Raw genomic sequence first — 27,204 nt, 5'->3', positions numbered from 1 at the left:
GATGACCCAGGATGAGGCAATTGGGGTTAAGTGACTTGCCCAAGGTCACACAGCTAGTGAGCGTCAAGTGTCTGAGGTGAGATTTGAACTCAGGTCCTCCTGACTCCTGCACTGGTGCTGTATCCACTGCACCACCTAGCTGCCCAATTTGTGAAAGAAGACACAGACCAAAAGATAGAAAAGAAAATATGAAAAAAATAAAGTGAAAATAGTATGTTTCAGTCTGCATTCTCACTATATCAATTCTTTCTCTGGAGGTGGATAGCATTTTTCATCAAGTCATTTGGAATTGTCTTGGATCACTGTATTGCTGAGAATAACTCAGTCATTTGTGGTTCTTCATTGAACAACATTGCTGCTATTCTGTATGACATTTTCCTTTTTCCACTCACTTCACTTTGCATCAGTTCCTGTAGGTCTTTCCAGGTTTTTCTGAAATCATCCTTTGCATCATTTCCTTTAGTGCAGTAATATTCAATTACATTCATATACCATTACTTGTACAGTCATTCCCTAATTGATGGGGATCCCCTCAATTTCCAATTCTTTAGCACCACAAAAAAAGCTGCTATAAATATTTTTGTACAAATACATCCTACCTCCCCTTTGTTGATCCAAATAAGTGGACCCTACATAAATGTTCATTCCCTTCCCCTAATGTGAAAGGGCATACAAGAAAAGTCTGTGTCATTTTATGCAGCACCAAGAAAAGTAAAGAGTCTAGATTGAACATAGGATGACTGTGGTATCTCCTACCCTGGTCTGATTCCCCCTAGAGGGTCTGGTTCATTTGTGGGTGATACTTTTAAGATTTGGGTAAGTATATCCTCAAGAGGGTGACTCTAACTGGGAGAGGTCCAAAGGCCAAATCATAGGAGGTTCAGTTGAAAAATGAGATGAAGAGGCACCTAGGTGGAATAGTGGATAGAACACCAGTACTGGAGTCAGGAGGACCTGAGTTCAAATCAGACAGTAGTTGTGTGACCCTGGGCAAGTCATTTAACCCTGAATGCCTCCCAAAATGAACAAAAAATGAAAGAAAGGATGAAAGGAAGGAAGGAAGAAAAAAAGAAAGAGAGGGATGGTTAGCCTGTAGAAGAGACTCTGCGTGCGTGCGTGTGCGTGTGTGTGTGTGTGTTTGTAGAAAAGAGTAGGGAGAATGGTGCTGATGAGGACTGACTGACTGTCCTCAAGTGTCTGAAGACTTGCCGTAGGGGAGGGGTCAGGCTGGTTCTGTTTAACCTTGGAGGGCAGAACAATTTCAGGAAGACAGATTGAACTTCCTTCTCGGGAAGAATTGACTGATAACTAGAGCTTTCCCAAAATGGGACAGGCAAGTGAATGAAGTAGTGAGCTTCCAGCGATTGCCAGTCTTGCAATGGGAGGCTGGACGACTACTTGTCTGGCATGGTTTGTTCGGTTTATTTTTTCATTTAATTTTTATTTTATTTTCTCAATTACATAAACAAATTTAGCATTTTTTTTAAACTTTGAGTTCTACAGTCTCTTCTTCCCTCTCTCCCCTAATTTCTCCTTGAGAAGGCAAGCAGTTTGGTCTAGATTATACACGTGCAGTTGTGAAAAACATTTTCGCATTAGCCATGTTGCAAAAGAAAACAGATCAAAAACAAGAATAATAAAGAAAGTTTTAAAAGTATACTTTAGTCTGCATTTAGCTTTCCATCAGTTCTTTCTCTGGAGATGGAGAGCATTTTTTCTCAGAAGTCCTTCGAAATTGATTTGGATGATTGTACTGCTGAGAACAGCTAAGTCATTCATAGCTGATCACGGTAGAACGATCAACTGTTCCTCTTTACGTTGTTCTCCCGATTCTCATGAGTCTTCTCAAGTTTCTCTGAAAAAACCTTGCTTGTCATTTCTTACGGCACAATAGTATGCCATCACTATCATATACCACAACTTGCTCAGCCATTCCCCAATTAATGGGCATTCCCTCAATTTCCAACTCTTTGCCACCATAAAAAGAGCTGCTATAAACATTTTTGTACATATAGGTCCTTTTCCTTTTTCTTTGATCTTTTTGGAGTATAGACCTAATAGTGGTATTTCTGGATCAAAGGGTCTGCACAGTTTTATAGTCCTTTAGACATAGTTCCAAATTACTCTTCAGAATGGTTGGATCAGTTCACAATTCCACTAACTAATTTCATTAGTGTTCTAATTTTCCCACATCCCTTCAACATTTGTCATTTTCCTTTTCTGTCATATTAGCCAATGTGATAGATGTGAGGTATAAACCTCAGAGTTGTTTAATTTGCATATCTCTTCTGAATAGTGACTTAAAGCATTTTTATATGATGATAAACAGCTTTATCTTCTGAAAAATGCCTGTTCTTATCCTTTAACCATTTATCAAATGGAGAATGACTCATATTCTTAAAAATTGATTCAGTTCTCTATATATTTGAAAAATAAGGCCTTTATCAGACAAACTTGCTGTAAAATCCCCCCTCCCCCAGTTTCCTGCTTTCTTCTAATCTTGGCAGCATTGATTTTGTTTGTGCAAAAACTTTTTAATTTAATGTAATCAGTTATCCATTTTATATCCTATCATCCTATCTCTTGTTTGATCATAAATTCTTTCCTTATCTATACATGACAGACAAAATTTTCCATGCTCCTCTAATTTACTTATGATACCCCTCTTTTATGTCTAAATCATGTACCTACTTTGACTTAATCTTGGAATATGGTGTGAGATGTTGGTCTATAGCTAGTTTCTGCCAAACTGCTTTCCAGTTTCCCCAGCAATTTTTGTTGAGTGATGAGTTCTTGTGCCAAAAGCTTGGATTTTTGAGTTTGTCAAACACTAGATTATTATGATTATTCACTACTTTGTGTTGCATACCTAAACTATTCCACTGATGCACCGTTCTATTTCTTAGCAGATTGTTTTGATAATTACTGCTTTCTAATACAGTTTGAGATCTGGTCCGGCTGAGCTGCCTTCCTTCACTTTTTTTTTTCAATAATTGCCTTGATATTATTGGCCTTTTGTTCTTCCAGATGAATTTTTCTAGCTCTATAAAATAATTTTTTGGTAGTTTGATTGGTATGGCATTGAATAAATAAATAAATTAATTAACTGAGGTAGAGTTGTCATTTTTATTATATTGGTTCAGCCTACTCATGAACAATTGATATTTTCCCAATTGTTTAGATCTGACTTTATTTGTGTGAAGTGTTTTGTAATTGTGTTTGTGTAGATCCTGGGCTTATCTTGACAGGTAGGCTCTCAAGTATTTTATATTGCCTACATTTATTTAAAATGGAATTTCTCTTTCTGTCTCTTGCTGCTGAACTTTATTGGTAACATATACAAATAGTGATGATTTGTGTGATTTTATTTTATATCCTGCAACTTTCAAGTATAACATACCATATGCAAAGAACGATGGTTTTGTTTCCTCATTGCATGTTCTAATTCCTTCACTTTCTTTTTCTTGTCTTATGGCTATAGCTAGCATTTCTAGAATACTGAATACTGGTCATGATAATGGGTATCCTTGCTTCCACCCTATCTCATTAGGAAGGTTTCTGGCTTATTCCCACTACAGATGATTGGTGATGGTTTTAGATAGATGCTGCTTATCATTTTAAGGAAAGTTCTGGTTATTCCTTCTGGGATGTTCTAAAGAAGAAATTCTTAACCTGTACAAGTTGGTCTAGATGCCTTGGGAGGGACTTCATAGGTCTGAGATTTTGTGGTTTTGTGATGCTTCTGCTTTTCCTTCCTTGGCCTCAGGCAGGCTCCCACTCTTCTCTGGTTTCAGGATCAATGAGTTTCCCCTGCCTTCTTTCTGACTCTGTAAAATTAATCACCTATGATTTTTTAGACCCACTACCCTCAGTAATTACAAGAACTCATATTTCCATAGTGTTTTAAAGTTTTAAGAAACTCCTTCCTCATAACTGCTCTAAAAAGCATAAATGAAAGTATTATTAGCCCCATTTCACAGATGAGAAAACTGAAGTTCAGAGAGTAGTGACTTGCTTAGGGTCGGTTGTTGTCTTTCATCTTCAAAGAGGACTGAAATGACATCACCGTGATAAAGTGAAATTTCAGTGTGTCCGACTGAGCAGACCAATATGAGTTTGGAATGTTCTACCACAGGTTGGGCACAGATAGTTCATGTGAATATTTGGGATGGATATCCAAAATCTGCGCATCCTGCGTTTACTTTGTGCTGTCTCAATTTTGCTTTGCTCAAAGAGTACAGCACCCTTTCTGATGTGGGCATGCCATGCTGAGCGGTCCTGTGCCAGTCTCCCATGTTGTACAGTCAAATCCAAAGTTCTTGAGAGAGACCTTGAGAGAGTCTTTGTATCACTTCTTCTGGCTACCATGTGATTGCCTGCCCCATGCAAGTTCTCCATAAAATAGTCTTTTTGGGAAGGGTATATTTTATATTTGAACAACATGGCCAGTCCATTGGAGTTGAGCTCTCTGAAGCATAGTTTGAATACTTGGCAGTTCAGCTCGAGCGAGGTCTTCAGAGTCTGGTACCTTATACTGTCAGGTGATCCTCAGAATCTTCCTAGGACAGTTCAAATGGAAGCAATTCAGTTTTCTGGTGTAGCACTGGTAAACTGTAGACCTTCAATTTAGTAGTCAGTCTAATACCTCTTCTCTCCCAAACTTTTCTTTGGAGCCTCCCAAACACTGAGCTAGCTCTGGCAATGTGTGCCTCAACCTCATTGCCAATGTTTACATCCCTGGAAAGTACACTACCAAGGTAAGTGAACTTATCCACAGCATTCAAAACTTCTCCATTTGTTGTAACCAATGGTTCCACGTATGGATGGTATGGTGGTGGCTGATGGAGCACCTGTGTTTTCTTGGTGTTAATTATTAGGCCAAAATTAGCACAGGCAGCAGAGAATTGATCCATACTTTGCTGCATTTCAGCTTCAGAGGCTGCATGGAGTGCACAATCATCTGCAAATAGAAAATCATCCACCAACACTCCCTCCACTTTGGTCTTGGCCTTTTCAAATTGAAGAGCTTACCATCAGTGCCGTGTTCTTCCTCAATGAAAACATTTGTCAACATGGCTGAAAACATTGTGCTAAAAAGCATGGGAGCAAGCACATAGCTTTGTTTCACTCCACTGGTGACTGGGAAGGCACGAGAGCATTGTCCATTATCCAGACCCCGGGCAAACACGCCATCATGAAACTGACATATGATACTGATGAATTTCTCCAATCAACCAAATTTTGACATAATTTTCCATAGGTCCTCACAACTAACAGTGTCTAAGGCCTTGGTCAAATCTACAAATATTGTGTACAGACCTCTGTTTTTCTCCTGGCATTTCTCCTGGTGGTGTCAGGCAGCAAACACCATATCAACTGTTCCTTGGCCCTTTCTGAAGCCACACTGGCTCTCAGGTATATAACCATCTTCCAGGTGAAGGATCAGTCTATTAAGGAGGACTCTAGCAAGAATTTTGCCAGCAATGACTAAGACAGAGATCCCCCTGTGATTGTGGCAGGACAATCTATTCTCTAAAAAGCATAAATGAAAGTATTATTAGCCCCATTTTACAGATGAGAAAACTGAAGTTCAGAGAGTAGTGACTTGCTTAGGGTCACATAACTAGTAAATGGCAGAGCTGGGACTTATACCCAAGTTGGCTCTGATCTTAGGACTGTTTGTATCATTCTCTTCCCTTCCACCCTCCACCCTCTGCCTGACTTAAGGGGCAAGGCCACCTGTGCAGGAAGGAGGCTTCCTACCTCTATTTTCTACCCCTATAGACAAGATTCCTCTCCCCCAAATGAACCCTCCGGGGTTCATCTGAAGGGGATGACTGGCCCCTTGGACTCTTCTCTAAGACAGGGGCTCCTCCCATGGCTCAGATCCCTCTTCTGCTGGGAGTTGGGGGAGAGGATCTTGGGAGTTCAAGACCTGGGGACTTGGGGGAGGGGCAGGAGGATGGCAGGAAGCAAGAGAATGACAGAGGTATTGATGGCAGTTTGCCGGTGCCAGGTGGGAGGGTGGAGCCTGGGCAAGGCGAGGGCGGGGATGAGGAGGAAGAATCTGATATAAAAATGAAATAGGTCAGGGGGCCCCAGGGCACTCCTTAGTTTTGCCCAGTACTTATACTGAAGCTGGGCAATTGGCTCCCTGTGCCTAGACAACAATGTTTAATGGTGACTTGAAAATATGACCTACTCTCCTTTCTCTCCCACCTTTCCCTTCCCCTCTCTCCTTTACTCCCACAGGGACCATGGGCTGCTCCTGCAGCTCCAGCCTCGATGAGGACTGGATGGAAAATATTGACGTGTGTGAACGATGCCATTACCCTATTGTACCACTGGATGCCAAGGGCACGGTGAGGGTCCTAAGCCTGCAGGAAGCTCAGGGGAGAACATGAAATCCCCCTGAAACTTGAAGTCACCTCAGAAATCAACTGGTTCCTCATTCTCTAGAGAATGACCTGGAAGCTTAGAAAAGGGCCGGAATTTCCCCAAGATTTCACAGGGGCAGAGCAGGAACTAGTACTCAGATCTCCTTATTCCCAATTTGGGCTGCCTTTCATAGGAAGGGGAGGCTGGGTGGGGAGGCAGAGACTAGGCGATGGGAATCTTTGCCCCATTCCACCACCCACAAGTGTTACCTGCCTGGTTGTCTGTTTCTCAGCTCCTAATGAGGAATGGCTCTGACGTGAGGGATCCCTTGGTCACCTATGAGGGTTTAAACCCACCTGCATCTCCATTACAAGGTACATTTCATCATAGCTGGGGCTCTTGGGTGTGCATGGAGGGAGGAGGATCAGCAGAGGGGGCATAGGTAACCCAGATACTTATAGCTCATTCAGAGACACGCTGGTATAACCTCTCAGCTCACCTGGCCTGCTCTTTCCAGGTCTTGGTTCATTTAACAGGATACCTCTTTTTCTACCTCTCTTCTCTCAGGGGTTTCTAGTATCCCTTAATCTGGCTTTGACTATCACCTACTATCTAATTTAGGGCCCATTCCTGCCCCTCTTCTTAACCTATGAATCTGACCTTCACAGATAACCTGGTCATCGCCCTGCATAGTTATAAACCCTCCCATGATGGGGACCTGGGCTTTGAGAAAGGGGAGCAACTGAGGATCCTGGAGCAGTAAGTCTTTCCTAGCCTCCTCCAGCCAGGGGGAGGGCAGAGGCTTGGATCTCCATCCACCCAGGGGCCAGGCTGGGGGTGAAGTCAGATCTTGGTACACAGTGCTTGGCACAGTCTGTAAAAATTGATTGTGCCCCTTCCATCTGCAGGAATGGAGAATGGTGGAAGGCACAGTCCCTGACCACTGGCCAGGAGGGCTACATTCCCTTCAACTTTGTGGCCAAAGCCAACAGCCTGGAGCCTGAGCCGTGAGTACCAGGTGGGGAGGGATGGGGAAGAAATGGGGTCACGTAGGGAGAATGGAGGGAAACAGAAACTTCCAAGCATCCACAGCCCTAGGCTTTGGGTCTCTGCCAGTCCACCCTGGTTCCTAAGGGCACTTCTCAGGCCTTAGCTTTTAGATGCAGGGCTTTCCATTTTCTAAATCTTCCCTGATCCCAGAGCCACTAATTCAGATCACTAAACCCTGTGACTATCCTGGCCCCTGATCTTTCTTGCCTACCTGGATCACAGAACTGGAAGGGCTTTTAAAGGTCTTCTAATCCAACCCTTTCTTTTTACAGAGAAGTAAACTGAGGCCCAGAGTGATTAAGTGACTTGTTCACAGTAATATAGGTCATGCTGGAGGGTGGGATTTGAACCCAGAACCTCTAATCCCAATTCCAGTGTTCTTCTCAAATCCCAATTGCCTTCTTCTGCCTGTCCCACAATCGCTGAATAACTAAATCTAGCTCCACCCTCTCTGCCCTTTCTCCCTTCTGACCAGACACTAAAAAATAAACAGAAATAACTAGAACAGGCCTCCTAGATAATAGAGGTAACAAAAAACTCTTGGAAATCAAGAGATGGCACAGAACCTCAAAACTTCTGACTTAATTCAACTCAGTAAACATTTATTAAAGACCTACTTCATGCCAGAAACTGTTGGAGATCCTAAGAATTCAAAGAAAAACAAAATGGTTCCTGCTCTCAAGGCCCTTAAATTCTACTTAGAATGAGTGCAGGATTTAGATTCAGATTCCAGCTGTCATTTACCAACTAGATAACTTTTTTATTTAATAATTTATTCCTTATTACATTTAAAAACAATTTTAACATTTTTTTCTTCAAATCTTGAGTTCCAAATTCTCTCCCTCCTTCCTTCCCCTTTCCATCAGTAAAAAAGGTAAACAATTTGACTTAGATTATACATGTATCAACTAGATGACTTTGAACAAGTCCCTTCTCGTTTGTGTTTACCTTCTCTTCTCTGTAAACCAAGTGGGTTGGATTAGATGATCTCTGAGGCTAGAAGTAAAGTCAGATTTTGGGTACACAGCCTGGATCTTTCAGCTGCAACAGTCCAGCAAACTTGGCATTTTCTGGAGGGGCTACCAGGACTCCCAAATAAAGTTTCCCAGACCCAGCTTGGCCCTTCAACCCTGGATTTCAGCAGGCTGGAGGTGACCCTGCCATGTTTTCTACCCTAACTCCCATCTCACTCCCAAAGTTCACCAGAGGATGAAATTTTCTGGTCATTAAAAAGGGAGAAACATGGGGAGATCCTAGTGTGGGGGGGGAAACTTGAGAACTATGGGGGAGAGACTTGACTGGGCTTTGGTACAGTTGGTTTTTCAAGGACTTGAGCCGGAAGGATGCTGAGAGACAACTTTTGGCCCCTGGGAACACTCATGGATCCTTCCTGATCAGAGAGAGTGAGACCACTGCCGGTGAGTGGGTTAGGGGACCTTAGCAGAAGAGGAAAAGGGAAATTATATAGGATAGGGAAAGTATGGTAGGGTTCAGACCTGAATCACAGAATCTGAACATCTCAAAATTATAAGAGTCCTCAGTGGACATCTTAATCAGTCCATACCAGGAAAGAAATCCTCCCTCTAATATTCCCAATGATAATATACTCGCTCTAATATACTCAGTATGTCCAAAGGTCCTTCAGCCTATGTTTGAAGACTTCCAAAGAGGGTGAACCCACCACCTCCAGAGATAGAGCACATTTCACTTTTGTCATTAAGTCATTTTTCAGTCCTGTCCAACTCTCCATGACCCCATTTGGGCTTTTCTTGACAGAGATACTGGAGTGGTTTGCCATTTCCTCCTCCAGCCCATTTTACAGATGAAGAAACTGAGGCAAACAGTTTAAGCAACTTGCCCAGGGTGGCACAGCTAATAAATGTCTGAGCCTAGATTTGAACTCAGGAAGAGGAGTCTTCCTGACTCCAGGCCCAGCACTCTATCCACTGCCCATTTCACTTTGGACAGCTTTAATTATTAGGAAGATTTTCCTAAATTTCTTAAACTTTCACCCATTGTTCCTGATTCTGCCTTCTGAAGCCAAACAGAACACATCTAATCCCTTCCTCAAATGACAGTCCTTTGTGAACACAAACATAGCTGTCATGTCCATTCTGCATCTTCTCTAGGCTAAATATACTGAATTCCTTCATCCAAGTTATATCATGGACTCAAGCCCCTTTACTATCCTGATTGGTCACCCTCCAAACTTTTAATATCCTTCCTAAAATGTGGTGTCCAGAATTAAACATAGTACTTTAGATATGGTCTGACAAAGGCAGAATACAGAAAAAAAAAACCCTTATTCTCTAAATGTAGCCTAAGATCTTACTAGCTTTTTCAACCTCCATGTCATACTGTTGACTTATTGAACTTGTGTTCCACAAAAACCCCCAGATTTTTTTTCAGACAAACTGTTATTTAATCTTGTCTCTTCCATCTTGTACTTATGAAATTGATTTTTTGGACCCAAGTGTAAGACTTTGCATTTATCTCCATTGAATTTCATCTAATTAGATTTAGCCCAATTCTCCAACCCATAAAGATCTTTTTGGACCATGACTCTACAACCTAGTTTTTAGTCATCCTTTCCAGCTTTGTGCTATCTGCTTGGGGTTGGGAGGGGGAGGAGGGATGTGAATGTCTTCTGATCTCAACTATCCCCATTCTTTACAGGCTCCTTCTCTCTGTCTGTGCGGGACTTTGACCAGAACCAGGGGGAGGTGGTGAAACATTACAAGATCCGCAACCTGGATAATGGGGGCTTCTACATTTCCCCCCGAATCACCTTTCCTAATCTGCATGAACTGGTCCAGCATTACTCCAGTGAGCCCTAGCCTCAGGCCCAAATTCCCTGGTCTCCATCCCATTTAGATCCTTAGCCTCAAATCTCCAGTTCCAGCCTACAGGATCCCTCAGTTCTGCACTCCCAACTCATTCTGAGCCCCTTCCCCAAATTCATATCCTTCAGTTTCAAATCTCCAATGCATCTTTGGCTTCTCTAAACTCACCAAGGCAGGGTCCTCAGTCCCAAGTCCTTAATTACAGTGCCCCCATCAAATGTCTACCACCCGGCTGCTCTAAATACCATACTCATCTCCATCCCCAACCTTTTAGTTTCTGTCAAATCTCATCCTCAAATCCTTAGACCCACAGCTCTGGCTCAGGGGCCCAAAACAATTCCCGCCCCCAAACCTCCCTCCATCTAACCCCTCTTGGAGTCATTAATCTGTGACAAGCACAAAGACAGAGTTTTTCCACAGTCCCCACCCCTATTCCCCATCCCACTGGGGAGGGAGGAGGTGTTGAGTGTCCAAGGCTTCCCCTCACCCAAGCACCCCTTTGGGCCCACAGAAGTCTCAGATGGGCTATGCACTCGACTGAGTCGGCCCTGCCAGACCCAAAAGCCACAGAAGCCCTGGTGGGAAGATGAGTGGGAGGTTCCTCGAGAGACACTGAAGCTGGTGGAAAAGCTGGGAGCTGGCCAGTTTGGGGAGGTCTGGATGGGTAAGTGAGGGCTGGCCCCATGGAACAGGGCCCAAAGAGAGAGCTCTGGGAGGAGACTACTGTCCTGTCCCTTGGGTCCTGCAACTCCAAGGGCTCCGGCCTCAGTTTCCTTGAGTGAGCAAATGCATGTAAAGAATCTGCAGAGTATTTAAAGTACAAATAAGTGCCAACTGTAATTACTAGGGAACAGAGTGGAGGTCCATGTTGTGCATCCCCCAACAAATGCACGGGGGTGGAAGTGCCTGGGAATCACTTCTCCCCCACCACAGGGTACTACAATGGGCATACCAAGGTAGCGGTGAAAAGCCTGAAAGCGGGCAGCATGTCTCCTGATGCCTTCCTGGCTGAAGCCAACCTGATGAAACAGCTTCAGCACCAGCGACTGGTACGCCTTTATGCGGTGGTCACACAGGAACCCATCTACATCATCACTGAATACATGGAGAATGGTGGGTGCCATGGTGGAACTCGTCACCCCTTCACCCAACACACTCTGGTACTCTGGAGCTGTCCCTTCTTGCCCAGGGTCACACCTCTTAGAGTTCCCAAGGTCCCATCAACAATATGCCCTGGAGACCTCAGCCTCCCCTACCTGAGGGACAGGAAACAATGTCAAATCCCCACACCCCTCACGTTTAGACTCTCAAAGGCAGAAGGGACCCCCAAGGGTATCCAGCCTAACCTAAAACTAACCTGGAATCTTCTCTGCGTCATCCTTGGAAAGTAGTCATCCTTGCTTAGTTTGCTGATTACCTCTGGTGCTGAGGAACTGAGGAATCCATAAAAGTCCTTTAGTAGTAAGAATGGCCAAACAGCTAAAGCAGACCAGAGCCTACAAAGAAATAGTGGAGAGATGGGAAGCAGGGACAAACCATTCTTCCAGGACATGCAGTGAGAGATTCTCCAAAGGGTCTTTTACTCTACAAAAACGTAGAAAGGTCACGGAGCATGGGTTACAGACCTAAACATAGCCACAGAACCTTGGTCAGCAGCACCAAGCTTGGGCTTCAGTCCCCACTCAGGCCTTGGCTCAGACCGAAAGAGTTCTCTTCCTGCCCTTGGGTAATTTCCCTTTCCAATGAGAGGAGTCTGTATATCCTGCCCTTTCCTCTACCCAGTAACTGGCAAAATAATCCTAATTGGAAAAAAAAAAAAAATGTGACCCTTGGAGCCAAGGTTGGGATCCTGATAGTAGGCTAGTAAAGGTGTACCATGAGATAGTAGAAAGAGCCCTGGGATGGGTCAAGGGACCTGGGTCTTAGTTTCAGTTTAGTTACTGAAGCCCTCTTTGGCAATGGGCAAGTCAGCACTTCAAGATCCTTTCTAGCTGAAATCTGAAGATTTCCCTACCTAGCCTAGATATTCTCTAAGGTTCTTTCTAGCTCTGACATCCTATATTCCAAGGTCCCTCTAACTCCGACATTCTATATTTCAAGGGCTCTCACAACTCTGATAGTCTATGTTCTGTAAGCTAAGGTCTTTTTCAATTCTGACATTCTGCATTCTGTGTTCTAAGGTCCCTCCCATCTCCGACAGTGTAAAATTCTATTTAGCTCTGACATCTTTTATATTCCAAGGTCTACCTTTAGTTCTGATATTATAGGTTGTCATTCAATCACATTCAGTGGCCCTATTTGGAGTTTTCTTGACAAAGATACTGAAGTGGTTTGCCATTTCCTTCTCCACGTCATTTTTACAGATGAGGAAACAGAGGCAAACAAGGTTAAGTGACTTGCCCAGGGTCACACAGCTAGTAAGTGTCTGAGGCTGGATTTGAACTCAGGAAGATGAGTCTTTCTGACTCCATACCTGGCTCTTTATGCACTATGGTGCTGCCTAGCTGTCCTTGATATTATTATATGTTCTGAAATTATTTCCAGCTTTGACACTCTATATTCCAAAGTCTTTCCCAACTGTGATATTTTCTGTCCTTTGTTCAAAGGTTTCCCTCCCAGCTCTGATATTCTGAGTGCTAAAGATCCTTCTAGCTTTGACATCTATTTTCTAAGTTCCTCCTCAGTTCTGGGATTCTATCTGCTATTTTCTGTGAGCTTTTCCACCTTTGCTATTGATTTTATACCCTTTTTAACTTGGACATTCTGTGTTCCAAGATCCTTGCTTCCAGGACCTCTCTAGCTCTGACATTCTGTAGTCTCTGTGTTCTAAGGTATCTTCCAAAGCTGAAATTCTGTGTTCTAGCTCTAATCATCTGTATCCTAAGTCCTACCCTTCAGCTTTGAGATTCTGATTCTGAAGGGTAGCACTGAGGTAGAAATGCCCATGCTTACAGTGGCCCAAACACACTGCTCCCACCTACCCACCCAACACAGAACCTGAATGTGGTTCCTCTGGACTCTAAATCTCCCTATCATCTCTGTCTATCTTTTTCTGAGATCTTCCTCTCTACTCCTTAAGCTCCTGAGACCCAACGTAGACACTAGACTTCATATGAGGGTAATTTGGTGGTTTTCTGCTGGGATGGAGGAAATTGTGGGGAATTTCAGGGTAGAGGAGTTGATGGGGTCAGAATTCTGATAGAGACTGAAGTTCCTTCCCCTCGAAGCGTTTCCCCCATAAGTTAAGGTCTATTCTACCCTCAGCTGAGTACTCTGACCCACAGGGAGCCTGGTAGACTTCCTCAAAACCACAACAGGAGTCAAACTAACCATCCACAAACTGCTCGATATGGCTGCACAGGTGAGGTTGGGACAGGGTCTGTGGGGGGTAGAGGAGAGGGGCTGGGATGTCAAGTGGCTTGGGAATGGACCTTGGGAAAGGGACAGGGAAGGAAGGGACCCCAGACTGTTGATCTTTTCCCTCCTTCGCTGAGTCTTCAGATTGCTGAGGGCATGGCCTTCATTGAAGAGCGGAATTACATCCACCGGGACCTCAGAGCAGCCAACATCCTGGTGTCAGACACATTGAACTGTAAGATTGCTGACTTTGGATTGGCCCGGCTGATCGAGGACAACGAGTACACAGCTAGAGAGGGTGAGTGTATGTGTGGTAGGAGGGAGGTGTGAATAGAGGTATGGCATGAGATGGAAAGCAAGGGGGCCAAATGACTGGAGAACACAGTTCAAGGGGCCAAGGGACCTTGTGATGGGAGGAGAATCACAGGGGATATGGATTGGAGAAAGGGGATCACAAAACTGGCTCATGCGTGGAAATGGGATAAGGGGGACCATATCTGGGAAGGACATAGCTCTGAGAGGGGTATCACATCTCAATGTAACTGAAGGATATACAGTCAGAGGACCCATGACTGGAGAAGGGATATGGGGAAACAGCTAATGGGGAGATAATTTTGTGGGCAAGGGAACATATAACTGGTAAGTGAACCATAGCTAGTGATAGATAAGGCTTAGTAGGGATGGGTGTGGGGCACAGAAATGTAGAAAAGTCACAGCTAAGGAACCTCAACCCTGTTGGTTGGAAAGGGGATGAGTAATAGGACCCCTCCATTCCACCGAAGGAGTGGGGAAGGAAATCTGTGAGATTCCATGGACCCAGGTAATTCTTTATTTCAGGAGCAAAATTTCCCATCAAGTGGACAGCTCCTGAGGCCATCAACTATGGGACATTTACCATCAAGTCAGATGTCTGGTCTTTTGGCATCCTGCTCACAGAAATCGTCACCTATGGGAGGATCCCCTACCCAGGTCAGAGTCAGGATCCAATAGAGACCTGGGGGGAAGAAATAACATGAATGAGAATCCTTTATACTCATGAAAAGGAGGCTTGAATGTTTGTAAGATCCCCTCTAGACCCTTAAAGTTGGTTAATAGGTGAGACCCTTGGGGTGGTAGGGGAGGTGACCTGACCCAGGATCCCCACTGGCTCCAGCACCATGGTAAGAATTAAGGTAGTATAGAGAAGGACAAGAAGCAAAGCATTAGACTGGGGACTGCAAGGAAAGCAGTATAGCATAGTGAGTCTAAGACTCAACTCTACCACTTGATAGTTGTGTGAATTTGGGATAGTCATTTAACTCCCTAAAGGGAAAGGGAATAAACATCTATTAAGCACCTACTATGTGTTAAGTCTTATTAAGCTAAGCTCCATAAGTATCTCATTTGATCCTGATAACAACCTTGAGAGGTAAGCGCTATTATGATCCCCATTTTACAGCTGAGGAAACTGAGGCAGATAGCAGTGAAGTGTGACCAGAATCACATAGCTAGTAAATGTCTGGGGCCAAATTTGAACTCAGATCTTCCAGACATGTCCAGCACTTAGCATGGTGCCTGGAACACAGTAGGCTCTTAATAAATGTTTACTGATTGATTAATTTCAGGTTGAGCCACCTGGTTGCCTAGTCCTGTTTGGACAGAGCATGGAGTGTACGAATGGGAATAATAGGAAATAAGACTGGAGAGGCACAGTTAGGTGGTACAGTGGTTAGAGAACTGACCCTGGAATGATGAAGGACCTGAATTCAAATCTGATCTCAAACACTTACTAGTGGTATGACCCTGGACAAGTCACTTAACCCCATTGCTGCCACCTCCTCCCCCGCAAAAAAGCACGTAAGGCTGGAAGTTATAGAGAGAGCTAGATTGTGGAGGGTCTTAAATGAGTCTGAAATGCTAAGTTAAGAAGGTTCCATTTTAGGAAACTACAGAAGGACTTTGGTAGAGTAACACCACCAACATTGTGCCTGAGGAAGATGATTTTAGGAGCTATGTGAAGGATGGATAGACAAGGGAAGAGATTGACCAGTTAGAGTCTATGGCAAATAATTGAGGCGCAGGAGGCGATGAAAGCCTGAATACTGTGTAAATGGAATCAATCAGCAAATATTTATTAAAAACTGTCCCAGGCACTGGGATACAAATACAAAAATGAGACAGTGCCTGTCCTCAATGAACTTACATTCTCCTGAGGGGATAGAACAAGTTCACATGCAAATATATATACAAGGCATATTCAAAATAAATAAAAAAGGGTCTGGGTATGGGTCTAAAGCCTGGGGCCATGAGGAAAAGCTCTGGTCAGTGATGAGAGGAGAACCTTGAAGAGAGTCTTGGACTATAATAAAAGGCGGGGGGAGGAGGAAGAGGATTTCAGGCTTGGGGGACAGTCTGTGTAAAGTTGGAAGGCAGGAGATGGGATGTAGACTATGGAGAAGTGTAGGTGGGCTAATCTGGCTGCAGCCTAGATTGTTTGAGGGGAATTCATGGGCAATCATCCTAGAAGGGTAGGCTAGGTCTTAAAGGATTTTAATTGTCAAACAGAGGCATTTATATTTTATCCTAGTAGTGATAGGTAGTCATTGACACTTCTTAAGCAGGAAGAATGATTTGTGCTTTGAAATATCCTTTGGCATGTGTGGAGGTTGGGGTGAAGCAGAGGGGAGTTTTCTTATCCTTTGGAGTTCTCTCTAATCCAGATGAATCTGAAATCAAACTGTGGGGGAAACCCCAGGGAAGTTAGCCCTCCCCACAAGAACTCCCCAACTCCCTCATGGATCATCCAGTCCTCATCTCCTCATCTCTGGCCTCAGATACTACAGGCAGGGAGACCAGTTAGGAGGTTATTGTAATAATTCAGGCAAGGGGTGACATAAATCTGAACTGAATTGGTTGTGGCGCGAATGGAGAAAAGGGGATGGAAATAACAGATATTTTGGAGGCAAAAATAAGATTTGGCAACTGACTAGATATGGGGGAGGGAAAGATGAGTGAGTGAAAAGCATTAAAAACCCACTAGGTTGTGACTCTGGGTGATTAGAAAGATGGCAGTGTCCTCTATGCCTCTCACTTAGACCATTGCAACAGACTGCTAATTGGTCTCCCTGTTGCCAGTCTCTTGCTGCTCTAACCCATCCCCTTTTTGTTGTTAAATCTTTATTCAGTCATGTCCAAGTCTCCCTGACCCCATGGGGGGCGTTTCTTGGCAGAGACACGAGTGTTTTGTCATTCCCTTCTCCAGCTCATTTTACAGATAAGGAAACAGAAGCAAACAGAGTTAAGGGATTTGCCTAGGGTCACACGACTAGGACGTATCTGAGGCCAGATTTGAACTGATGAAGATGAGTCTTCCTGATTCCAAGCCCAGTGCTCTATATCCCCTGTTCCACCTAGCTGCCCATAATCCATCCTCTGCACAGCCACAAAAGTGGTTTTCCTAAAGCAAAGCTCAGGTTTGACCATACCAACCACATCATATCCACCCATCTCAACAAACACACTGTTACTTCTAAGATCATATATGAATTACTCTGCTTGATATTTAAATTTCTTCACAGCCTGGCTTGGTCCCCCCTTTCCAGCCCTCTAACATATCACCTCCCTCCATACATTCTTCTCCATGTAGCCTTGCTGTAAATGACTTGCTGTAACACACACACACACACACACACACACACACACACACACACACACACACACACTCTGCTCCATCTCTCATCCTTTGCATTCACCTGAAACTGTTCTCTCCAAAGTTACCATTGATCTCTTAGTCGGCAGATCCAATGGCCTTTTCTCAATCCTCCTTCTCCTTAACCTCTCTCCAACTTTTGATGCTGTTGATTACTGAAGGCTTTACTCATCCTCTCCTCCTTGGTACTCTCATTTCTCCAGGTTTGTGGGACACTGTTCTCTCCTAGCTCTTCTCCTACTTATCTGACTGCTTCTTCTCCATCTCCTTTGCTACATCTTCAGCTAGGTCACTTTTGGTGACTATAGATGTCCCTCAAGGTTCTGTCTTGCACCTTTTAGCCTCTATCTAATCTACTTCACTTGGTGATTTCATCAGTTCCCATAGATTCAATTATCATCAGTATGTTGATGATTCTTATGTCCTCTTATCCAGCTCTAATCTTTCTGCTGACCTCCAGTCTCACATCTCCAATTACCTACAAGACATCTTGAATTGGGTGTCCACTAGACATTTTAAACTCAACATGTCCTAAACTTTATCTTTCCTCCTAAATCTTCCCTACACTCCCAACTTTCCTAATACTGCTGTAAAGGGAAACATCATCCTCTCAGTCTCCCAACCTAATGTCAATCCTCCACTGCTCACTTCCCTTTCCCAATTTGCCAAGGTCTATTGATTTCACCTTTCAACGTCTTTTGAATATGCCCTCTTCTCCTTTGGTACTGCCATCATCCCAGAATAAGCCCTAAATGCTCTCTCACCTCCTCACCATTAGACTCTTACAATAGCCAACTGGTGGGTTTGCCTGCCATAAGTTCCTCCCCACTCCAGTCTGTCCTTCATTCAACAGACAAAGTAATTTTCCTTTATAAAGCTCAGTTCTGACCACATCACCCCTCTACTCAATAAACTCCGGTGGCTATTTATCACCACCAGGATCAAATGTGAAATCCTATTTGGCATTCAAAGCCCTTCATAACCTATCCTTCCTGTCTTTCCAGTCTTTTTATATCTTATACCACCCCCAAATTCCCTTCAGTCCAGTGATATTGGCTTCCTTGATGTTCCAGGAACAAGACACTCCATCCTTGGGCTCCACGAATTTTCTCTGCCTGTCACCCATGCTTGTACTGGTCCCCCTCTCTATCTCTGTCTCTTGACTTCTTTAAGTCCCAGCTAAAATCCCACCTTCTATAGGAAGCCTTTCCCAACCTTTCTTAATTGTTTCCTATGGATCCTGTAGATAGCTTGTTTACACACAGTTGTTTACCTCTTGTCTCTTCATTGGACTGAGTTCTTTTTATCAACATAGATTAACACTGTCTAGTACTTAGTAGGCACTCAGTGACTGACTACCTTTGCAGTGACTCTCCCCAGTACTAGGATACACTTTCCTCTCCCCTAGCCTCTACCTTTGGGCATTCTTGGTTAAGACTCAGCTCAAGCACCACCCTCTTTAGAGGAAGCCTTTCCTGATTCCTGCCACCCACCCCTCCCCCCGCAAAAAAACTGCTAGTGTCCTCCCTCTCATAGCTACCTTATATACTTTGCATATACTTGTAAATATATACTTTGCATGTACTTATTAGAAGGTAAACTCCTCAAGAGCAGGGAGTGTTTTAACCAATAAGCATTTGTTAAGTGCCTGCGAAGTGCTAGGCATTGTGCTAAGGGCTGAGGATACCAAAAAAAGGCAAAAGATAGCCCCTGCACTGAGGAACTCAAAATCTAATGGGGGTGAGGTAATCAACAAGCAAACATGAGTAAACAAAGTGCTGGATAAATAGGGAATAATTAACAGAGGGGAGGCGCTAGGGTTAAGGAGGTTTGCAGACGCTTCCTGTAGGAGATGGGATTTCAGCTGAGACTTCAGGGAAGCCAGGGGGCGGAGGGGATAAGGAGGAGGAGAATTCTATGAACCGGGAACGACCAGAAATAATGCTGAGTTCAGAGATAGAGTGTCTTGTTTCTGGAAAAACCAGGAGGCCAGTGTCACTGGATCAAACAGTCTAAGTCTAAGGTGTGTTCGTCCCTCGCTGCCAAAGAAGCCCGTGCCGTCAGAGAAATGATGACACGACGTGCGCTTGGCTTTGTTTGGAGGGAGGGAGGGCTGTGCAGGTCACTCCTCCAGAGCCGTCTGAATCCAGTGATCAGATGTTCATCAGGATGACTGGAGGTGACCCAGGAGGAGGCAGTTGGGGTGAAGTGACTTGCCCAAGGTCACACAGCTAGTGAGTGTCGAGTGTCTGAGGTGACATTTGAACTCAGGTCCTCCTGACTCCTGCTCTATCCACTGTACCACCTAGCTGCCTAGGGAGTAAAGTATAAGAAGACTGGAAAGGTAGAGGAAGGCTAGGTTACGAAGGGCTTTGAATGCCAAATAGAATTTTATATTTGATCCTGGGGCTGACAGAGAGCCACTGGATTTTATTGAGGAGGGCGGGGCCTGCAATTTAGAAAAATCACTTTAGTGGCTGAATGGAGGAATCGGGGTGGGGAGAATCTTGAGGCAGGAAAACCTACCGGCAGGTTTTTGCAATAATTGAGGCATGAGGTAATGAGGGCTTGAACTAGAGCAAGGCAGCGTAAGTAAGTTAGGAAGTAAGTAAGAAAGAGGAAGGGGTGTGTTCAAGAGATGTTGCAAAGGTGAATATAACAGGCCTTGGCAACGGATTGGCTGTGGGAGGTGAGAGATGTTACTACTAGTTAACTACTGGTTTGGGAAAATAAGGGACTGGTGTTGTCCTCTGCAGTCATAGGGAAGGGGGTGGGGTGGGGAGAGAAAAAGATAATGAGTTCCACTTGGACAGTTTCAGTTTAAGATGTCTAATGGACCTCCAGTTTGAATTGTCTAATAGGCTGTTGGAGATGTGAAAGTGGAGCCCAGGAGAGAAGTTGAAGCAGGATAGTTAGATAGATACGTGAATCATCTGCACAGAGATGGTAATTAAATCCATGCCAGCTGACGAATTCACCAAGTGAAATGATGTAGGGGGTAAGAGGTCCCAAGACAGAGGCATTCCTATGGGCATTAGAGGGTGTAATTTGGAAGAGGATTTTTGGCAAAGGAGACAGAGAAGGAGCAGTCAGATAAGTCAGAGGAGAACCAGGAGTTTATGATGTTCAGAAAACCCAGAGACAAGAGAGTATCAAGGAGGAAAGAGTGATACGCAATGTCCAAGTTTGCAGAGGGGTCAAGGAGAATGAGGACTGAGGAAAGGTCATTGGTCATTGGATTTGGCCACTAAGAGCTTATTAGTAACTTTGGAGAGAGCAGTGTCAGTGGAAGAACAAGGTCAGAAGTTGGATTATATGGGTTAAGAAGAGAGTGAAAAGAGAAAGTAGGATACTTAGTGTATGGCCTTTTTGAGGAGTTTGGTGAGGCTATGAGAGATGTCTTGAGACATCTGAGGGGCCAAAGCTTATCACAAGGAAGGGGAAGAAAATAAGTATTTCTATAGTACAAAGGACAGAAGAGATAGTGGGGATGTGGGAATAGAGAGATGGACATAGTGGGGAGGAAAGAATCAAGTGAGGGTTTTTTGAGGATTTTTAAAATTTGTATACCCAGATGTTAGCACAACATCTGGCACTTTGTAAGCACTTAATAAATACTTGTTGATGGAGAGGGAAGTTAGGAGGCAGGATTGGTTTAAGGGGGGGGAAGATAATGAGCTCTGTTTTTGGACAGTTGAGTTTAAGATGCCTATAGTACTCTAGATGTAAAGGTCTAGCAGGTAGCTCAGGAAAGAGATGAGGCTGAATATTGAGATTTGTGAGTCTTATGCAAAGAGGAGACAGAAAGTGCCAGAGAGCTGAGGGGATCACAGAGAAGAATGAATGAAAAATGAATGTATTAGTCAGAAAGTATGCAGCCCTGCCCTCTACCGGGAGAGAAGAGTAGGGGCGGAAAGGCAGAGAGAAAAGTGGATCAAGACTGAGAAAGGCATTTGGGAAATACTGACAGGTTGCATGATGAGGATGGGGTGAAGGAAAAGAAAGAATCAATATTATTTTGGGGTTTCAAGTCTTTCTGACTGAGAAGATTAGTAATGTAGACCAGACAGAGGGAAGTTAAGAGGAAAGATGAGTATAGAGGGCATGCTATGAATTCCTTTAGGTCCAGGTGGGGCCAAGTGGAACAGTTGAATTTCTCTTCCCTCTTCAAGGCAGCTAGGTGGCTCAGTGGTTAGAGTTTGGAGTCAGGAAGACCCACATTTAAATCTAGCCTCAGGTATTTACTAGTTGTGTAACCCTGGGCAACTCACTTAACCTCTGTATACCTGTTTCCTCTACTGTAAAATAGGGACGATAATAATACCTACCTCGAAGAATTATTGTTGCCAGGACCAAATGAGAAAATATTTGTAAATTACTTGACATGGTACCTAGCACACAGTAGGTTCTATAGAAATGATTATTCCCTTCCACTTCCTTGTGATCAGCCTTTGACCCCTCAGATACCTCAAGACATCTATCATACCCTCTTCAAGTGTTCTCCAGGCTAAATATTCCTACTCTCTTCAGATGTTGGGGCAAAGACTGGGAAAAACTCCATCTCATTGTGACTGGAACTTTGTGAATTGTAGTCACCACCAGTTATGTCCACTAGGGGTCACTTCTCTGCTCCCAAAGGAGTGCTTGCGTCCTTAAAACTTATAATCAGGAAATGAAACCAGAACTCCCTCATTCCACTGGACCTTCACCTTTGGGGTTCACTGTGGTGCAGAGTACGTGCTATATAAATTCTTATTCCTTTCCTTTCCCCTTTCTAAACCAGTTAAATCTGAAATCAAACTGGGAGAAACTCTAGGGAAGTTAGTCCTGGGCATTAGAGCTCTCCAACTCCCTGGTGGATCATCCAGTCCTCATCTCTGTATTCTGAGAGGCAGCTAGGTGGCACAGCCAATTGAATTCAAGACTTGGGGTCAGGAAGATCTCAGTTTAGATTCTGCCAGACATTTAATAGTCGTGGACCCCTAGTCAAGTCCCTTAACTTTGAAGAGACTTTGCTTTGTTTACCCTTAAAATAAATGGTCTTGACTTGATTGTCTCTAAGGCCTACTCTAATCCATTATTTCAGTTTTCTGAATGGGGGTTCAGGAGGTCAGAGGCTAGTTCCTCCAGGCTAGATCCCAGGGCTACCTTATTTTCCTCGGTCACACCTCTCTCCAGGTTTAGGGGTGGGGTCCAGAAAGAAAACATTTTACAAGCTCAGAACTACTTCTTAGACCCATTTTATCAGAATTAAGGCCATACTTTAGGCTAACCCAGCTAGAGTGGGGGGACAAAGGTCTCTTTCAATTCTGGGGTACGTTCCTGGGGATAGGTGAGGGAATTGGGGGGAGGGAAGGGAAAGTAATCAGAACAGTGATGGATGAGTACTTCTTGGTGACATTGTAGAGGGTGATGATGAGAAACTTGTGATGTATTCTAGATGGCCCCTTAATCTTTAGGCCTTGGAGAGAAATGGGTTAGATCATCTCTAAGGTCCTTGGAGACTCTGATCTCCTAAACCCTCATTCTATATACTATCCAGCCCCCTCAGCCCTGACCTGAACACTTATTTTCTACCCCAAAATGACTAGGAATGACCAACCCTGAGGTGATTCAGAACCTGGAGCAAGGCTATCGGATGGTGAGGCCTGACAACTGCCCAGAAGAACTATACAAACTTATGATGCTGTGCTGGAAGGAGAGGCCTGAGGATCGGCCCACCTTTGATTACCTGAGGAGTGTCTTGGAGGACTTCTTCACTGCCACAGAGGGCCAGTACCAGCCCCAGCCATGACCTTCCTATTTTGGTCTCTCCCATCCCAGTCCCTGGCCCACCTCCCCAGCTTTACTCTTGCCTCCTAAATGACCCCACTCAGACTGAGGCAGGGAAGAATCTGGCAGAAGACAGAGGGCCTCAGGATGGAGGTATGGGGCACCAACATCTCAGCCATCACACTTGTGACTCCATTACCTGCCGAGGAAGGAAGACAGCAGAAGACTTGGCATTGGGCTTGTCCTTTGCGTGCCCCACCCCCAACATGTGGTCTCCCAGACTGACTCCCTACCTCTGTCCTCTCCCTGATTTCTCAGGGCCAGAGGAGAAGCCTGGACTTTGCCCCAGCCCTTTGACTCTTTTGTCTATGTGTTCACCCAGAGTGGATTCACTGTCTCAGTTTCCATAAAATTCATATTCTTAGCAGCCTTTTGAGAGCAGGGATTGTTCTTCTACATTTCTGCATCTTTCTCAGACCCTGCCTGGCACATAAAGGATATCCAATAAATGTTAGCTAAGAATGGTGACTCTCTCTACCCACCACCACTCCTCGACCCCAAAATAGTCCCTCAGCACTCATCCCTGGGCTGTGAGGAAGGGACGTGCAGAACAGGGTGGTAGGATAGAGTGGAGTATTGAGATGGCACAGTGGATAGAGCATGGGGCCTAGACTCAGGAGGACCTGAGTTCAAATCCAGCCTCGGACATCCTTTCTGTCTCTGTGACCCTAGGCAATTTTCTCATCTGTAAAAGGAACTGAAGAAGGAAATTCAAACCACTTCAGTTTCTTTGTCAAGAAAACCACCACAAATGGGGGCACAGAGTCAGATATGACTAAAATTATGGGTAGGATAGAGGGAAGGGTAGGAATAGGATCTTGAGAATTTCTGGGGATGCATCCCTGCTCTGAGAAACTTTCTTCTCTCTGAGTCTCACTTTTCTCATCTTTAAAAAACCCCTCAAATGTTTGAATTGGAGAAAGTGATTTAAGAGCTTTAGAGTGCTATGGAAGGTTCAGGTGTCTTTGTGCATATTCCACCAAAAGTGTTTGCCCTTTGAGAGCCCCTGATAACCCCTAGGAGGCAAGATCAGGAGCCTAGCCAGGAGAGTCCCCACTACAGATGAGTCTCTTGGACAATGGTGTTCCCCTCCCGAGCAAATCTTCCATCCTGAACCCCTGATCTCATCCTGGGATAATAATGATAGCTTATTTTAGGGTAGCATTTTAGAGCCTCAGAGCAATGATAATAATAGCTAAATATATATATTGATTTTTAAGATTCGTAAAATAATTAACATGTGTTATCTAAGTCAATCTTGACAATTTTACAGATGAGGAGACTGAGACTGAGAGGGGTAAATGAGTCAGGATTTGAATTCATGTCTTCCTGGCTGTAGGTGCAGCACTCTATCCACTGTGCCACCTAGCTGCCTTTAAAAACAATGTCACCAAACAATTTCTTTTCAATACTAGGCTTCCTGTTACTGTGGTTTGTCCATTCTCGAAGAGGATCATGACATCAGGGAGGCGACGTCATGACATGCCAGTGAACTGGATTTAAGTGAGGCAGGGCTGTGCAAAGTCACCAGCCTCACTTTCTCCTCCAGAGCCATCTGGGTCCAGTGGCCAGATACGGATCAGGACGACTGGCAAATACTTGGAATCCTTGTTGATGGGGAAAAAAAAAAAAACCCTGAGATTGCTGGCTTGCTTTTGAGCAAGAGTTCTGAGCTGTAGTCCGTTAAAATCAGTTGGGTGTCCATATTAAGTCCAGCACCAATTTAGTGAGCCCCTGGGAGTCAGGAGGCTTGGCTTGCTAGGTGGCTCAGTGGATAGAGCTGCAATCAGCAAACTGAGTTCAAATGTGACCTGAGACATGTACTAGCAGTTTAACCCAGGGCAAGACACTTAAATGCTGTCCGCCTGAATTTCTTTAACTGTAAAATGGAGATAATTATAGTGCCTACTTCCCATGGTTGTAGTGAGGATCAATTGGGATAATATTTGTAAAGTGTTTAGCACAATGCCTGGCACATAGCAGGTACTTAGGAAATGCCTATTCTTTTCTCTGCCTCTCTCCTCCCCTCTTTTGAATCTTAATTTCCTCATTTATAAAATAGGGACCTTAAAGACCATTTAGTCCAAGCACCTCATTTTACAGATAAGGAAACTGAGACCTAAGATGATTGTGAGAGTCTTGCCGAAGTAAGTAAAACATTTTGAATTTGAACCTAGATTATCTGACTTCAGAGCCAGGCTTTTCCATTGTATCATTATACGAGACTCAAGTGAGATTGTTTTGGTAAAATACTTTGAAAACTTTAAAACCCTACATGTCAGTTATTATGAATACTATTATTATCTAGTCCAGCCCTCTAATTTTTCAAATAGGAAAACTGAGACCTAGAGAGGGATAATAACTTCCCCAAGGTCAATTGCTAAGCCATTAATACAGTTAGGATTTGAATACAGGGACCTTGACTGAGTACAGCAGCTGCACATAGTAGGTGCTTATGTTGAATGAAATTAGACCTACATATAATAATCTGTTGCTGGGCTAGTCAATTAACCTTTTAGCGTCCTTCCAGACTTCTCTTTCCCAGGCAATTCTCTGACTATAATTTGGTAGAAGGAGTTATCTTACTGGGCATTCCTTACTTAGATAAGATCACCCCCACAGTCTGGGGGGTAAAAAAGAAAGAAAAAAAGGAAGCAAGAAATGTCACAAGGAAGTCAAAGACAAGAGAAGCTCAGCATACATCAAAATACTTAAAGTAGCATATTTGGGGGTAGCAAAGAACAGGAAACAAAGTAGATGCCTGTTCACTGGAGAATGGCTGGTTAGTCTTTATTTTAAAATATTTTTTCCAATTACAAGTAAAAACAAATTTTAACATTCATTTTTTAAAAATTTTGAGTTCCAAATTCTCTCCCTTCTCTCTTTCCTCTTTGAGAAGGCAAGCAATTTGATATCTGTTGTACACACACAGTCATGCAAAACATATCCTTATTAGTCATGTTGTGAAAGAATTGGTCTTTGAAAGTAAGGGAATATATTTCTGTACTCCAAGAAAGAACCAATATGATGAATACAGAGAAACACTAAAAGACTTACATGAACTGGTGCAGACTGAAATAAACAGAGCCAAGAAAAACAATTTACACAGTGACAATAACAATGTAACCAGAAGGAACAGCCACAAGACAATCCAAAGTAACTGTTGCAGAATTACAAAGAACAGTCCTGCCTCTAAAAGAAGACTGGAGAAAACATCCTGTTCTGCTCCTCTGCAGAGGTAGAAAGTCTATGGTGTTGAATTTGACAGATATTTTCAAATATTTTCCCCCATGCATTGATTGATTTTGCTGATTTCCTCACTTTTTTCCCTTTAAAAATATTATTTTCTCTTTTTAGGAAGGGAATGGGATGGAATTCTAGGAGAAATTTAAGTGACATAAAAACAAAAGATGTCAATACAATTTTTATTTTTAAAAAAAAGCAGCTCCATGAGACAAGGCAGTGAGGCATTATATTCATTTTACAGATGAGATAAAGAAGATTGAGGCCCAAGGAGGGGAAGTGACTTTTCTCGTCATAGGATTTGGTGCTGGAAGGGGGGGGGGTGTCTTTAGTCCGATACCATTTTATAGAGGAGAAAACTGAGGCTTAGGGATTTTCTCAAGATTAGGAAACAAGCAAGTAGTCTAGACAGGATTCGAACCTTCCATCTACCAACTGAAACTGAGGACTTCCTTCCACTAAACGACAAAGCCCTCTTCAAATTCACCCCTCCCCCCAGTGAGTGGAGCAGCCTCCCCCCACCCCCGCCTTGAACCCAGGTCTCCAGACGTTCAAGGCACATTTAAAGAAAGGGCCAATGCCAGGTTGCCCCTCCGCGGCCCCCCAGTTTCAATGCGCTGTGGTACAGTCTGTGGCCAGAGGGCGCCCCCCAGCTTTCACACGTGGTATCACCGGAGAGTGTCCGGGCCGGCTTCTTTCCCAGCCTCCTAGCCCGGAGCCAACTTCCGGGGTGGGGATGCTGAGGGGTGATTGGTTGTCGTTTCGTCAAGCCTGGCCGGACACTGGTAGATGAGCGGGGAGGGGGCGGGCGGA

General features: G+C 44.0%; 1 protein-coding gene and 1 long non-coding RNA gene across 3 annotated transcripts in view; one reads left to right on the top strand and one right to left on the bottom strand.

Moving 5' to 3' along the window:
* The window catches only part of LCK (LCK proto-oncogene, Src family tyrosine kinase), a 30,602-nt gene extending 6,992 nt beyond the window's left edge, over window positions 1-23,610 (top strand). Inside the window, exons 2-14 of one of the 2 annotated variants that reach the window (XM_072609852.1) lie at window positions 4,931-5,415; window positions 6,253-6,362; window positions 6,671-6,752; window positions 7,047-7,137; window positions 7,287-7,385; window positions 8,743-8,846; window positions 10,105-10,254; window positions 10,783-10,935; window positions 11,205-11,384; window positions 13,556-13,632; window positions 13,773-13,926; window positions 14,466-14,597; window positions 22,908-23,610. In XM_072609852.1, the coding sequence (XP_072465953.1) occupies window positions 5,208-5,415; window positions 6,253-6,362; window positions 6,671-6,752; window positions 7,047-7,137; window positions 7,287-7,385; window positions 8,743-8,846; window positions 10,105-10,254; window positions 10,783-10,935; window positions 11,205-11,384; window positions 13,556-13,632; window positions 13,773-13,926; window positions 14,466-14,597; window positions 22,908-23,110 (1,743 nt within the window). In that variant the 5' untranslated portion in view covers window positions 4,931-5,207 and the 3' untranslated portion in view covers window positions 23,111-23,610. The remainder of the gene's footprint in view (window positions 1-4,930; window positions 5,416-6,252; window positions 6,363-6,670; window positions 6,753-7,046; window positions 7,138-7,286; window positions 7,386-8,742; window positions 8,847-10,104; window positions 10,255-10,782; window positions 10,936-11,204; window positions 11,385-13,555; window positions 13,633-13,772; window positions 13,927-14,465; window positions 14,598-22,907) is intronic. The other variant, XM_072609853.1, reaches the window with a different exon arrangement.
* Window positions 11,283-12,395, bottom strand: LOC140504629 (uncharacterized). Its single transcript, XR_011967168.1, has 3 exons — window positions 11,897-12,395; window positions 11,629-11,767; window positions 11,283-11,366 (listed from the first exon to the last, which is right to left on the bottom strand). It is a non-coding gene; the product is annotated as an uncharacterized lncRNA (long non-coding RNA).
* Window positions 23,611-27,204: the final 3,594 nt, after the last annotated feature.

Source organism: Notamacropus eugenii, chromosome 5 (genome assembly GCF_028372415.1).
Source record: "Notamacropus eugenii isolate mMacEug1 chromosome 5, mMacEug1.pri_v2, whole genome shotgun sequence".
Lineage (NCBI taxonomy): Eukaryota > Metazoa > Chordata > Mammalia > Diprotodontia > Macropodidae > Notamacropus > Notamacropus eugenii.
The sequence above is the reverse complement of the archived record's forward strand: the minus strand, read 5'-3'. Positions and strand labels throughout refer to the sequence as shown.